The sequence below is a fragment of the Megascapheus bottae genome, chromosome 12 (assembly GCF_031878675.1).
Source record: "Megascapheus bottae isolate mThoBot1 chromosome 12, mThoBot2.hap1, whole genome shotgun sequence".
Classification (NCBI taxonomy): Eukaryota; Metazoa; Chordata; class Mammalia; order Rodentia; family Geomyidae; genus Megascapheus; species Megascapheus bottae.
The window spans coordinates 36,380,249-36,396,870 of NC_143520.1; the positions used below are offsets into that span (position 1 = coordinate 36,380,249).

The 16,622-nt window shown below is 32.9% G+C and overlaps 1 protein-coding gene across 1 annotated transcript in view; it reads left to right on the forward strand.

Moving 5' to 3' along the window:
- Nucleotides 1-16,622, forward strand: part of Lrp1b (LDL receptor related protein 1B) — a 1,652,823-nt gene that overhangs the window by 1,172,424 nt on the left and 463,777 nt on the right. The window contains exons 33-35 of the mRNA XM_090342868.1: nt 8,988-9,128; nt 13,753-13,878; nt 14,934-15,065. Of these exons, the coding sequence (XP_090198994.1) occupies nt 8,988-9,128; nt 13,753-13,878; nt 14,934-15,065 (399 nt within the window). The remainder of the gene's footprint in view (nt 1-8,987; nt 9,129-13,752; nt 13,879-14,933; nt 15,066-16,622) is intronic.

The following is a 16,622-nucleotide window of genomic DNA, read 5'->3' on the forward strand; positions in this document are numbered from 1 at the left end:
TACAATAGACAAAACAATCAAGGTCAAAAAGTGAACCAGAAATTATTCTGTTAGTTTGTTTGGTTTTATTGCTGCAAGAATTGAACTCACAGCTTTTGCTAGCTCAACAATCACTGAACTATACAGCCAGACAAAACTCAAAACCTTAGTAATAACTACTAAGATTGAAACTTGGAATCATTTTTTTGTGTTTTCTTCTTTTATTATTGCCAGGCCTGGGTTTGAATTCTGGGCCTGGCCCCGTTTCTAAGTTTTTGTGCCCAAGGCTAGCACTCTACATTGTGAAATGGCTTTTTGTGGAGATATGCATTTCTTAGACTTTCCTCCCTGGGTTGGCCTTGTACAACAATTCTCAGATCTGCCTCCTGAGTAGATGGATTACAGGTATTAATCACCTGTGCTCAGCAAATTTGTGCTTCTTAAGGATAGTTTTTACCTCATCATCTTCATAATATTACATTTAATGCAGTAATATTGAGGATGTTTTATTGGACTATTTCTCATACTTCTGTTAGTTAAATGTTGCATGTTTACAAATAATATTTACTCAAAACAGTAAAATTTCACTATTATTTTTAGTTCTATTTATTTAACAAAGTTGTTTGGAAAGCTCCTTGAAATACCTGCACTCTCATTTTTTATTTTACTTTTAATAATGACTGTGTCCCCAAATCACTACTATAATAATCGAATGAAGTATTTCATATATATATATATATTTCTAATATGTTCTTAACCACAATTTCTTTTATGATAGTGAATTTTAGTTATGAAAAATCTACTCATAGTTGGGGGACTACTTAGTAAATGTGATGAAAATTCTTGCAGGGTTGACTGGTTTGAAAAACAATTTAGATATTAGCAAACTATATTTTGGGGTGAATCTGTGAGTCTTTTTCCCCCAAACCACTGAAGGCCTGGACGAAAGAAAAATGGTAGAAAGCTTATCTGTGCAGGGCTCCTTGCTGTTTCCTCTCGGTTTTCAAGCTCACTTACAATGAGCATGTATCAGATCCTAACATCTTCACCTTAGGTTTAACTATAGAGCGAGCCAAAAACAGTCAGAAACTACAAGTTAAAGTACAATCTTCTCTCTCTTAGGTTGATTTCTCTCAGGTATTTTGTAACAGCAATGAAAAATTGACTGGAAAAATATAATAGCAATAAAAGTCACATCTATTCTTTGTTTTATTTTTTAATTTTCTTTTATCCATAGAGGGACTACTTTCCTTTAATTTCATAATGTGAGAACTGTGTATACATGTATAATATTCAGTTATGTTTTATATTCAGAAACATTAGTTTGTGTATTGTATTTAATACATGGAGTCCATATATAATGACCTTATAAGGTAAAGACTGGGTTCATCCAACAAAGTGATAACATATTGGTGATTAGAGGGTTTTGTTGTTTTTTTAGAGACATATGCATTTGGGCTTACGTTAGAAATTATTTTGGAAACAACATTGATGGTGGAATGGACTGACAGATATATCAAATGTATAATGACATTCAACAAAAGATTTTGCTTTTATTTTTGATTTTTAATTTTTTTTGGTCAAGAGTTCATTCCAGCTAGAAGATGACACAATCATTTCAAATTCAAAGTACTAAACTGTAATGATACAATATTTTGCTAGGTGATCATTTTAGTGGGCAACATTTTTCCTGCAAACAGGGAATGATCAAAACGTATGTGTAACAGGGCCAGGTGGTTCATGCCAGTAAGCCTAACTAGTCAGGAAGCTGAGATGTAAGGATCAGGGTTCACAGCCATCCCAGGAACTAAACTCCATGAGACACTTATCTCCAATTAACCGCCACCAAAAACTGGAAGTGGTACTGGAGCTCAAGTGGTAGAGCACTAGCCTTGAGCTGAAGAGGGAGAGTACCCAGGCCCAGAGGTCAAAGGTCAAGACTGACTCTCTTACCAGCCCCAGAAAAATGTATGTTTACTTTTCAATTGAATGAATATGTAATATTTGAAAATAACTTGGGAAAGAGAGGAACATGGCATATAGAAGCACCAAAATAATTTATTTGTGGCAATACTTATATTTTAATTATTATTAAATTTTTCCATCATATATATTCATACATTATAAGTGTGATATTAGTTATTTAGCAGGCTCAAGGTTCAGACAGTGACTATAGCTATGATGTTCATATTTTTATTATTTATTTCCAGTCCTAGGGCTTGATCTCAGTGCTTGGGCACTGTCCTTGGCCATCTTTTGCTCAAGGCTAGTTTGTTTGGCTTAGTGGTAGATTGTTTGCCTAGCAGGCAGGAAGACCTGGATTCGATTCCTTGGTACTACATACGAAGAGAAAGGCTGGAAGTGGTGCTGAGGCTCAAGTGGTACAGCTTTAGCCTTGAGAAAATCCAACAATAATGCTTAGGCCGTGAGCTCAAGCCGAGGACTGGCAAAAAAAAAAAAATGGAAAATTAACAGTTTAAGATGAAAGCAAACTCTTAAGTAAAGGCAAGCAAAAGAGATTTGTAGTCCTATTCTTATCATAAGAAACATGTTTTACATAGGATTTTGGATAAACTGAAGAGTGCTGCTCCAAAGGAGCCTAGCAGCTAACCAGAGAAATAAGCTACTGTGTACAGGCAGAACCACCTCTGATGGTCCAGGAGGAGGGGCTTTCCTGACTTTCAATAATTACGCAGCAAAAGGTGATTTTTAAAACAAAATTGTTAGAAATAGATTCAGTCTGGTTTTTAGAAAACATTACTCTCCTCACTTCTATTATCATTTTTTCTTCATAGCAATTGGGGTATTTCCTTTGATGTGTATGTCATTTCATGATAAATCTATTCCTTGGACAATTGAAAGCTGACAAAAATTCATTTCTGAATTGCTGATAGAGTTCAAGGGAGGTAACTAATCTGATGATGCAATACAAAGCAGGCTTATGGTTGGCCTTTTTGCTAATGATAAGTGATATGACAAAAGGAAGCCATTGGAGACTGAATGACATGGTCTGTTTTGCGTTTTAGAGATTATTCTCATGTGTCCTAAGCAACAGCAGGGCTTGAGAAGTGATGAGACCTGAACCTAAACAGTTCCTCTGAAGATTGTGAGTAAAGAAAGCATTCCTAAGACAACACAGATGAAGAACTAACTGGTTTAGCTCATTTTACTAGTCCTTAGATAGGCAATGGAGGTGTGTTGGAGAAAAAATTCACTAGTCTTTACATCTGATTACTGAAAATGTCATGTTCATCATGAAAAGTCTCCTGGGAAAGAGACATAATTGGAAAATAACGAATTTTCTTTGATAATACAGAAATAACTTTACTCTGCCAGAAACACTTACAACCCATGTACGACAATGTTGTGAAGACTAAGAGAAGGATAGTTAAACACAGTATAGAGTTTTTCTCAGTTCCAACACAAGTTCTCAAGTACTGGACACAATTTCAGATTTTAAAGCTCTTTCTTCATATTTTTTATTTTGTCATTATTTACTGTGTAAGTATTCACTGAGTTGATATTATAGGATCTGAAGCAATATATAGCTGTCTTAAGTCCCCTTGACAAGTCTATAGTTTGCTATTTGGATTTCCTGCTGCTACTTTTGAATCTCTTTTCACCATAATATGTTGGGCTCTTTTTTTCATGTCTTACTTCTTACTGAATGTTCTTTCCCATTTTGCTTCTTGTTTTACTAAAGTAAGTATTCTCACAGCTTTTTGAGAAAGGGAATGGTGAAATATATTTTCACAAAGACATTCTCCAAAAATATCTTTTTCTTGCATTTGCATATTATGACGGGTATGGAAATCTATGACGGAAATAATTTTGTATCTGATCTTTCAAGGTATGCTTGCCCATCTTCTCAGTTTTTATATTGAGTTGAGAAGGCAAGTGGTTTCCGCTATTCTAACTTTGGGTCATTAACTGCTTTTTCACTCTGGGAAATTTGAAAATAATTTCTTGGCATTTATTATTCTGGCATTTCATGATGATTTGTGTCTGTTCTCATCTCTTTTTACTGAGAATTCATTTACTTTTTCTGTGAGAGATAATGCTTCAGCAGTCAAAAAGATGTTAATTTTTTGATATGTTCCCATTTCCAATTACCTTTCTATAACTCATGTAGACATATAACAGTGAAGTTTCATGTCTTATTTTTTTCCTTTCCTTTCCTTTTTATTCCCTTGAAGATTTCCTCAGCATTTACTTTCTATTTTGTTATCTTTCTGTTGTTGCCTTCAGCACATAATTTCTATCACCTTTTGCTATTTATTTTTATAGTCTACATTTGTATTGTTTCTGTTTAGTCTGAGATTTCTTTCTTCTTATTTAATTTGGTTTATTGACAGTAAGGTTGCTTGCTATTATTTGCTTATGGTTTGGGCTTTAGTTGATTTACCATGTGAGTTATGGTCACAGTGTAGCAGTGAGGAAAGGTAATATGATACCTTTTAGAATGGGCTATGTGAAGAGCTTTGAGTTATTGTTTCGGTATTGAAATCAACATGCACATTTTCTGTGACTTCTGAATTATCCAGAAAACTCTTAAATAAAAACAAGCCCAGCCATTCCTTCCTAGTATTATCCTGTCTTGAGACATAGTAATCTTCTAGCATCTGCCTAAGCTCTTTCCTTGCTATCAGGGTCTCTCGTTCTTGACACAGCTTTTGAAATTTATTATATTTGCCATTCTATAATCCTCTTTGGAAACATCATCACAAAGATCTTAGAAGTGTTAATCACTTGCCTCCTAAGGCATGACACAATCAAATTAATTTTCTAATAAATGCTAGAAATCTCAAATTCAAACTTTAACTAAATTTATGTCTATTAAGTTGAGTTCATATAATTGATATAGTGTTATTGATCAGGCAAAATGAAAGACTATTTTGTGCATATTGTAATACCATAGGAAAAAATGCTTTAATTCAAGTAAAGTCAAGTGAGGGTTAATGGCATATTCCTTCTGTGTGGCAGAACAAGAACGATGATCCATAACATACCTCATTTATAGCAAGTAAGTTACACAACATATTTTCTTATAATGAGAGATTATCAAAAGGCCATGAACTTAGTATCCTCATTAAATATTATTTTCTTTTTCTGAATATGTTATAGGCTATATGATACCATCAGTCTATATTTATGGTAATTCTTTTTTTTGTTGTTTGTTGTGGGTCTTGAACTTTGGGCTTGGGCACTGTCCCTGTGCTGTTCAGCTCAAGGTTACCACCCTATCCCTGGGCCTGGGTATTGATCCTGATCTCTTCAGCTCAAGGTTGCCTCCCTACCCGTGCAGCCACATCCCCACTTCAGTTTTTTTAGTGGTTAGTTGGAAATAAGAATCTCATGGACTTTAGTGCCTGGACTGGTTTTGAACTGTGATCCTCAGATGTCTGTCTCATGGGTAGCTAGGATGAGAGGCATGAGCACCACACCTGGCTATGGTAGTTCTCTTCTATATTTTTAATTCCTATGGTATTTCTATTAGAAAGTGTATCACTTTGCTAGGATTGTCAACACAAAGATCAGAGATTGCATAATATGTCAGAATATTTTTTCATAGTTCTGCTAGTGAGAAGTCTGAGCTTATGGTATCATCTTATATTTTGGGATGAGGTTCTTGCCTTTAGGCAACCATCTTCTGTTTCTATTGCATATGTATGCATTTATATTTCTTCTTCTTATATATGTACCTATTATACCGGCATTTCATGTTCATTGTATTCTGAAGGATCCTATCTCTAAATTATCTAACAGTCTATGGCTACATGTTAACATAATAATTTGGAAAGGAGGTGTAACTAGGCCTATCACTTACATATGATTTATGTTGCTGTTGAATTTTGATTACTTCTGAAATTTCTACCATGTTTATGTCAATAACACTGAATCTAAAAAATACATGTATTCCTGGTATGACTCTGAGTGAAGATTATAATCTGATATAAAATGTATAATATTGGAGGGACGTCTGTAAAGGAATATATTTCAAAAGTGACATTTAATATAGTTGATATTCATGGACAATAGGAGACCTGACCTTATTCACATATTTTTAAGTTATGAATTATGATAGAAGATAGTTTAAGGATATATATTCCCCAACTCATTTCATAGGCACTTACAGATTATCTACATCTAGTTCACTTCAAAAGAATGCAAAGTACCATGTAGCATACAAAGAAGTACAAGACAGGATCCTTTTCTCAGTTGTCTTCACCTTCAGAGAAGGAGTCAAATTATTGCAAATGAAACAAAGAGCGAAAGCAACAGAGTGAGAGCAAGCAGAACTTGTAATTGCCTGCAGAGGCCTCGAATCAAATTGTGGAGGATTTTTCATTGTATAGTAATCTGAAACACTCTGCTAAAGAGTACAGATTGATGATACACAGATGACAGAATGGGAAACACACAAATAATGGAGTTGTTTTCTTCTTAGTACTAATAATTTTTCTGTTTTGATTTATTCTGTTTCTGTTGGTTTACATATTTCATGTCCAACTCACTGGAACATAGGCTTTATAAAAAAGAAGTTATCCATGGGCATGGTGGCTCATGCCTGTAATCTTAGTTACTCAGGAATCTGAGATCTGAGGATCAAGGTTCAAAGCCAGACTGGGCACAAAAGGACCTGAGACTCTTATCTCCAATTAACCTCTAGAAAACTGGAAGTGGGGCTTGGATACAGGGTAGGGTGGTAGCCTTGAGTTGAAGAGCTCAGGAACAGTGCCCAGGCTGAGTTTAGGCCCCATGTCCCATAGGGAGAAAAAAGCAGTTCAGTTGTCTTATTTGTTATAGCTTCTGTCATTTTCACACCATTCAAAGTAGTATTTTATAAGGAACAGATGCTCAGCTTTTAGAAGCTCCAATCACCTAAAACATCATATAGAATGGGTAAAGCATAACATTTAGAAGCTCTAACCACCTAAAATATCATATAGAATCGAGTAAAAGATAACTTACTTTGCCCACAAGGAAGTCACAAGAGGCCTGGAATTGTGACTGTGGCCAGAAAATTACTTTTCTCTATCTAAGTTAAAGAAGAATGTTTACAAAACAGTAAGAGTATCTGAAGCCGGGCACAGGCGGCTCATGCCTATATTCCTAGCTACTCAGGAGGCTGAGATCTGAGGATCATAGTGCAAAGCCAGCCCAGGCACAAAAGTCGATAAAACCCTTATATACATTTAACCACCAGAAAACTGGAAGTAGTGCTGTGGCTCAAGTGGTAGAGCACTAGTCTTGAGCTGAAGATGAGCTGAAGAGGTCAGGGACTGTGTCCAGGCCCAGAGTTCAAGTCCCATGGCTGACAAAAAAAAAAACAAGAAAAAAATATATATCTGTCATAAGTGGACAACTTCCAGGTGGGCTACTTCCAAGATTTTCATCTCTTTTTTTTTTCTCTTAGCCATCATCATATTTTAGGTATTGGTTAAGTGAAATGTGAAAATTTTTACCAAGAGTTCCATCTTATAATCATCAATCCATGTTGCCCCTTTACTTTTAATATCATAGTTTTTGTCCAGTCCCCATTGGGTGTTTCTAGATGGTTAAGTTAAAGAGAATGCTCATTCCCTTAGTGATGCATTCAATTAGAATGATCAAAGCTCCCCAGATTCCAAGTACTATGAATATGAACCTTTCTCAGTCATCTATGTCTTTGATGGTTACTGAGGCATAAATGTACAGGTGAGATATATTGACAAGTTACGATGAAACCCAAAAACCCACTAGATGCTTTTCCTTTTTTGAATGAGTGATATCTACCCAGCTATTTTGTTTTATTTTGCAACCTTATAAATATAGCATGATGCTGATATCTACAAGCAGGCTCTTTATGTTTACATGCTTCCAGGTAGCAGCCATTGAGGAAGAAATCCAAATATTAATAGTGAGTTAAGTTTAGTATACTACTGAGTAGAGCTGATTTATTTATGTTTTTGCCAGTCCTGGGCTTGAGCTCAGGGCATGAGCACTGCCCTTGGACTTTCTTAAGGCCAGAGCTCTAACACTTGGGCCTCAGCACCATTTCGGCTTTTTTTCTATGTATGTGGTACCAAGGAATCAAACCCCGGGTCTTCGTGCATGCTAGGCAAGCACTCTACCATCAGGTCAAACACCCGGGCCCTGATTTAATATTTTTATCATGCCATCCAACCTCCATTAAAGACAAGTGGCTTTCAACAAATCTGGAGTGTGTGTGTGTATGTGTGTGTGTGTGTGCGTGCACGCGCGCGTGTGACTGTGTGTGTGTGTGTACTAGTATTTGAACTCAAGGCTCCAGTTGAACAAGGCCTCTTAATTTTCTTGCTCAAGTAGTATATCCTCCTGATCACTTAAATGAGGTGTCTGCTAAGTTCTTTTGACTTAGAATTCTCATCATAACCTGACAAGGATTATCATTACCCTGCTTTTGGAGCATCGGTTGCATTTGTAGTCATATTTTGCAATGCTAAGGAAACACTGGGAATACCATATAATGGCCACACAACCACCAGTAGTTCAGGGCTGACTGAGAGTTGCTCTGCATCAGCTGTGCTGTGTAATGTTTTATGGAACGGAAAGATTTTTCCTTTGAAATACATGTTTATTTTTTAAGATTTATTATTTTTGTTGACTCTGCTTGAGCAAAGCCATAATAAATCTAAAAAAAAAGACAACTTATTGTAAGTAAACTGAAGTATATAAAAGATAAAATTCGTATTTTATGTTGGGCAAATGATTTTATTCGTTATAAAACAATATATACTACTTTATATATAATATTCATTTCTAGGAAAACCTCTGAATGAAAGGAAAATTTCTGAATGCCTTATTGAAGATGGAAAATTTTAAATAATACAAATGATTTGCCTTATTCAAGTCAACATTATTTCCGTGTTCCTCTAGAAACTTAAGTTGCAAACATAAAAACAAAAGAAGTTAAGAAGCATAACAGTAGCTCCACATTCCTTAATAAAATTATTTTCTCCCTCATTGAAAATATCTTTGCTTTATAGATAAGAAACTCTGGTGGGCAGACCAAAACTTGGCACAATTGGGAACCTGTAGCAAAAGAGATGGAAGGAATCCAACTATCCTTCGAAATAAGACTTCTGGTGTGGTTCACATGAAAGTGTACGACAAAGAAGCTCAGAAAGGTATGCTTCACTGTAATAACTTAATGCCATACTTTGAATGTATTACACACTTTTTCCATGTTAGTGTCCTCTCTTAACAACAGAAGGTTCGTATTATTGCTTCTAATAATAAAAAAGGAAAGAAAATCACTGCTTAATATTGGAGAACTATCTTTGACATACGGTTCATAATGAGCATTCCTCATATTGGCAAAGCTCTAGGACTCTTAATTCATTAGATTTTCAAAGAAATTTATCCAGTACTTGACCAAATATATTATGAATAACAAAAAACATCACAGGAAAGTCTATTTAGTATATAATTTAGTTTGGAAACTGGATGAATTATGGAATTTTAAATGGACGATTTTGACACAATTTCATGTCCCAAAGCACGACATTGTTTGGCTCAGCAAGCAATTCACATTTTTGTTTTTGCTTGTCCAAATGGTTTGCAGTGAAATGGAGTGAGAGAACTAACAGATGGTTTACATAGGTGAACTTGTCACACTGCCCAAATGGCAATTGGATTAAAAATGACAGTCAGGGTTGTAGCACACCTGCTAGTCCTTTCTTAGTTTTTGCTACATGATCCATGACATTAGGAGAACTCTCTCCCTCAAAGAAATCTTGCCTGTATTCCATTTTCTTATTTTAGATGTCTGGCATAAAAATCTGGCTACATATTCCTTTGCCTTATAAATTAAAATATTACAAAAATAATCTTCAGACACTAAGAAAGGATTTTTATGTAGAAGACATTGAGTATTTCAACTAAAGCAGATAACTGTAGAGGAAAGAGAAGATATGGGGATAATTGTTTCATAAGCAGGTGACGCCCTGAAGCAGGAAAGATTTTCTGGTGATACCAGATGAGGGAGTGTCTGCCTACACAAATAGGACAAAGTTGAAACAGGTATCATGTGGATCTGACCTGTGGAGAGGATAAGCTAAATTTTGGTCTAGAATCCTGATTTATGAGATCAGAATTTTTTTTTCTTTTAAAAAGAAAAGAAAAAATGAAAGTCATTGTTTAAAGACTTAAGAAGGTTACTAGGTTTTATTCTTGAGAAGACATGAACTCCAGAACTTTAATGCACAAATATCTATTCCTTTTGAACACTTTTTTAAGTTTTAACATTGGAATCATGATTGGATTACTGTAGCTATTGTAACTATTGTGGGGAGAAGGGAGTAGGGGGTGAGGAAAATTGGGAGAAAATGAGAGAGGTGGTAATAATGTTCATCCAAATTTCCTTCCTTATGTAACTGTAACCCCTCTGTACATAACCTTTACAATAAAAAATAAAATAAAGAAGCAAAATGAGTAAGTTAGATTGGATGTGGTATAGTACTGGCTAACTAGCAAAAGACCTTGGTTTTAATCCAGAGGACCTAATAAATACATAAAACAAATACATAGTTTACCTGGCATTAATTCACACATATAATATAATTCTGCATGAATTACTGTATTCAGTGAATGAAATGTGTGAATTTGTTTTATGGATTTCTAATATATTTGGTAAATATAAAAACAAGAAAGTTGTAAATTAGTTCATTGAGTATGAAGAAGCTGGAAAATATAATATACAAAGAGATGTGTAGATTGTATAGTCTAAGCTTATGTGATTCTATGTAAAACAAAACATTAGACGGAGACAGAGTAAGAAAATACACTTTCAATCTAAGCACAGTAATTGAGAAAAATACATACCACTTCTTCAAAAAATGATCAAGTATATAATTTCTCTGAAACTATAAATGAATGTTTAAGGCACAGTTTCAATGATGTACTTGGTAGAAAATATTTAATGTCTCTTTATATTTCTTGACTCTGCTCTCATTAGCACAATTTTCTTTATCTTAAATATTAGACCCTGAAGGTATAATTGGGTATTCTGTGCATTACAAAAGTAGTGCACACATCAAGCATATGAGAACATGTAGTACTTAAAAAATGAATATGGACATATATAAAAATATAATAATGGAATCTGTTAAGATGGGTTTTAGAAGTAGGGAAGGGGAAGATGAATAGTCAATAAGAAAATGTGATCAAAATGCATGAATACATGTATGGCCATAAAAAATAAAACTGTTTTGTACAACTAATACACACTAATAAAAATGTTCAGAATGTAAGTAAAATTTTTAAAAAGACAACAATGGCATTATATATCAAACTTAAGAGGCAATGAAAAAACCTTTTCATGAGTAAAATATGCTGATAAAAGAATCAATATTAATGACAATCCCATTAGCAGAATCACCGCAAGTAGTTTTAAAGCTTCATTAGTATGAAATATGAGCAATTTAGGACTCTTTAAGGTGTTAACATTACTACCTCTTTGGATTTCAAACTACAGTTAGCTACTTCATTTATCATTTTGGACAGAGATCACTAGAGAGCTGAGACTTCTTGTTAGTCAAATGGACTTTTTAGCTCAAATAATCATCTGGGGCATGAGTGTTGGATATCAATAGCATTACAGATTATAGTATTTCTAAATTTAAAGCTAATGACAACATAAATTATAATTGAAAATCACAGTAAACAGATATACAGTAATTATTAAGCCTATATAATATCTACTTGTTTCTTCATATGTTTTTTAAAATGCATATTGTCAGTGTTGCACATAACTCTTAAAATGCTGATTTTTAAAATCAACAAATATAATCAAATATATCATTAGTTTTGTAATTATATTGTTTTGTATACTAGCAAGGACAGTATAACCTGTCATTTCTTAATACTTTATTTTAATATTTAAAATATTTTAATACTTTAAAATATTCAATATTTAATCTTTTAATGTATCCTGTCCTTTAGCTTAGTTTCACTTTATTTTTCTTGTTTCTCTTTCTTATATGGTAATCCCTAAAACTTGATATTTCATTATAGCAATTATTTTCAATCTTTCAGTCTCGAAAGGTATCTTAATTCATCTTGGGAAGAGGGAGAATGAGTCAACTCATCTTCATTAGTTTATATGGATAAATGTATTCAACTAAAAGATTTGGGTTACTTAAGGTGGAGTTCAATAGTGGCTGAATTGTAGCTACAGGAATTAAGCAGAAAGTATTCTTTTAACAACAAATGTGCTTTTAACAACAAATCTCCCAAAGTGAGAAAAACCCTATGCTTCAAAAATAAAAGAACACATACCAATTTCTATTGAACAATGAAATCCTGCTAGACTATCTTTAATTTAGAAGATGAGAAATAATGTACTACACTGGTATTTTGAAATTTCCATAGAACACTATTGATGTATAGCTTTCACCATGCTTTTAATTCTCACTGGATTTGTTACACTTTATATTAGATCTTAAATATCCAGCATTACATGTCCTAGAAGAATAAAAATTCTAAAGATGAGATATTTAATGAACTTTGTGGGTAAGATTACAAATTACCTACCTTCATGCTAGCTGATTTAATTGGCACATGGGGGCTAGTAAATTCAGCGGAACATCTTTATAGAAGATACCTGTGATTACATGACTGATATTTGTCATTGCTACTGTACAAGAATAAGGAAAATTAATACACCAATTAATTAGATCACTCTTACAGGTATATTTTAATATATTTTAGAGAAATATGTTCCTATAAAGGGAATATTTATTTTTCTGCCTTTCAAATTAAGCTAAATACATAAACCCACTTTATTTTAGTGGCATTATCTTTGAGTTAAGTTAGTAATATAATTTAAAAGTTATTTATGTGACACTTATGAATAAAAGATTTCTGCAAAAGAAACGACTACAAACAAAAGTGAAGTTTGAGTTCAGAAGAAACATTTCCTCACTTCCTGATTTTTTAAATATTACAACGTCTATGACAGTATTCATAACAGATCAATTTCTTTTTATTTTTTTATTGTAATTAATAAAAGGGTTACATGATATTTGCCAGATAGAAGGTGCATTAATTCACATACATTGATACCCTTTCACATGTCTTGGTACCCATTACCCCCCCACACACCCCCCACCCATCTTGGTTTTCCCCCCTTCCCTATCAAATTTCGAATAACCAAATACAAATAAATTCAATATATCAGATAACAAAGTGAGATACTATAACAATATGAGATAACCAAGGGACAGCAAAGGAGATGAGAGACAATATAGTACATTAAGGACAACAATCATTCATTATATGGCTTTTGTTTCAATATCCTGGAGGTCCTTTCAATTAGCTTCATACTATATGGCTTTATGTATCTAGGTTTTGCTCTATTGCAGATCTCTGCTAGTAGAGCCCAAGGTTTCTACTGATTATGACAAATGAGGGAAACCATTGAGCCTAAGTTCCTTTGAGTCTGGCTTACTTCACTTAATATGATCTTTTCTAAGTCTTTCCATTTCCTAACAAATGGGTCGATGTCGCTTATTTCTTTCATACTTCTTTAACTGTGAGCCTTGCATTTCTGTTTACTTTTAAGAAAGACAAAATTCACTGATAATTTGCTACTTCCCATTGTTTTTGTTAAATAAAATGTGATTATAGTGAGTGTGAAACATCTACATTTACATATGAATAACCTTTTGTTCACCTACTGACAGAGCAAAATTAGTTTCCTTACTTTTCCGTTTCTATTAACTAAATAGTATATTTATCGACTTTTTGCAGGCAGCAATTCTTGTCACCAAAATAACGGTGGATGCTCTCAGCTTTGCTTACCAACATCTGAAACAACCAGGACTTGTATGTGTACTGTGGGATACTATCTACAGAAGAACCGCATGTCATGCCAAGGTATAACAACAACAACAAATAACTTCAACCTTGGTTCAGTTACCTCATAATATGGTATTGCAAAATATTTTAGACTTCCAAAGTTTGATAAAATTTAGTGAGAAAAAAGGGTTGCTAGGTCAATGTCATGCTACATAATTAAATACACGTAGAATTGTAACGTGGTTGACATTTTTATTATTCCAAGAAACTGAGGAAAATAAACTACAGTTTATCTTAAACATCAAATCCAATCTAATTGCTCCTTTATTGAATGTGAAATAGCAAAATTTGAAGTAGAAAAGGTTATTTTTAATCAATTGAGATTAGCATATAATGTGACTTTAGCTACATTTCCTGTTATTATTTTAGAGAGAAATGAGAGCTGTGAGTCCTTAGGTTTGCAAGGCAGAAGTACAAGAGAATTCTGTAATACAACTGTATCCAGAGATATGGTTACAGTTTCTAATATTATCTGGCTTTATTGATTCCAAAAATCTTTATCCATTTATCATGGTAATATATATACATATATATTATGTGTATTTAAAATGTATTTATATTATATATATATATTTAATTTATATATGACCATACATTGTATAAATAATTATTCTTTATAAGGTAATATAAAATACTCTAATCTTTTGGAGAATAAAATTCTCAAGTCAATAATTGAAAAATAGATACATAATTATTCCCACTTAATTATTTTTTAATAAATACATAGTGATATTTTTTCTTTGCTGAGCTATGCATTAAACATCTTAACATATTAATTCTTTTGGCACTCATAAAATTATGAGGTAATTCATTATCATCTATACTTCATCAATGAGAACAATGAAATGAAGAGAAATTAAATAGCACACCAAAGTCACATGAAAAGAAATTAGTGGACATTTTAAGTATACAACTTTTTTCAACCATGTTAGATATATAAACATTAGCATGGGCATTTTCTTACCTTAAATTTATATTTATGGACACGATTTAGGCCATAATATTGGAAAAATAGGATATGACAACAAAAGTCAATAGCTAATACTTGACATACCATTTTCCCTCCTATTTAGGGATAGAATCATTTCTTATGTACTCTGTTCATGAAGGAATCAGGGGAATACCTCTTGAACCAAGTGACAAAACAGATGCCCTGATGCCCATCTCAGGAGCTTCATTTGCTGTGGGAATAGATTTCCATGCAGGTAAATAGTTTTCTATTCATTATTTGTGTACACTATTTTTCCATTTATTTAGCATGATGAGAATTTAACTTTCTGTACTCTGCCATTCAAGATAGAAGAATAAGAAAATAAGTTAGGAATGTAATTTTAAGCTTCTCATAAATTATTCTCACTATATGTTGCCAGAAAACAAAAACAAAACCAAAAATATCAAGTAAGATTAACTTGTGCAGAATAACCAAGCTCAGAAACAAACATTTCATGAATTTTTTTAATGTGGATTGTAGACATGACTAAAAATATGACATAATGGTAAAAGGAATCATTTGGGAAAAACAAGTAGAAATGGCAGGAGAAAGGAGAGGATGACAGGAGCATAGGTACAGTAGAACAACACTTAAATGTATATGCATAAACAGACTATATGTGATTGAAAATAACATAATAAAACCAAGTACAATATGTGTTAAGAGAAAGGGGAAGGGAAAGAGAAGGTAACAAAGAGTATCAGAAACAGTGAATTTTACCAAAGAATATTACAAACATGTTTACATATGACATTGCACCTCAATTTATGCTAAGTAAAATTTCTCTATTTTTTATATTTATGTAAAGGTCTATAAACCATTTCACATTATCATACTCATATTTGTAATAGTTTAAGTATGTAATTATTATTTCAATATCAGAAATAATAAATCTAAGAGTAATAATTACAAAAACTTTTTAAGTGATTTTAATATACTATGTTTCACTTTTCCATGAGTTTTTTCCTTACCTGCTTCTAGTTAACAAACTAAAATAAAGCAAACTTAGACCTATCTTAATGTGATTATGAAATATGATAATTAGCAAATAACTGGAAATCAATAGTAGACAATATTGACCTATTAGTTTTAAACCAGTGCTTGTGATAATTGATAACATCAAAACAACATAAACATATGAATGATTGTTTATATTTTATCTTTTGTGCTAAAACTAAGGTAAAAACTTGGCCCTTGACCTCTGCTTATTATCTTAGTTGCTGTCACTCTACCATTTAAACCACTATATCCACTTTTTGATGTTTTATTGGAGTTAAGAATCTTTTAGATTTGTCCTGCTTTGAATCTTGCTACTCAGATTTCAGACTTTTGAATAGCTAGAATTATAGAAATGAGCACTTGCCTTCAAGTTTTTCTTCTTTTAGGATATTTAGATTTATTATTGTACATTCAAGATTTAAACCCATGCAAAAAACCTTTCCATGTCTCATTTTACTCTAAGTAATAATTTTCTTGAACTAAGGCTATCCTATTGAGTGTTTTCATACACATTCTCAGTATTATTATACTTATAAAAAACAAAATTAATCTAACATTGCAACTCAAATAACTCACTGTATGTCATAATATTAAAATAATGATCATATTAAAAAATTACCTGAACTCATCAGTTGAGGCATTTCATGTAGCATTCATATTTTTTTCCAAACTAAAATAGATTTTGTTTAAGCGTTCATAAATACGGTTTGTGACTGCCAATAACTATTGAAAAATCTTCCAGAATAGTTTAAAGATAACTTTTTTAAGTAAG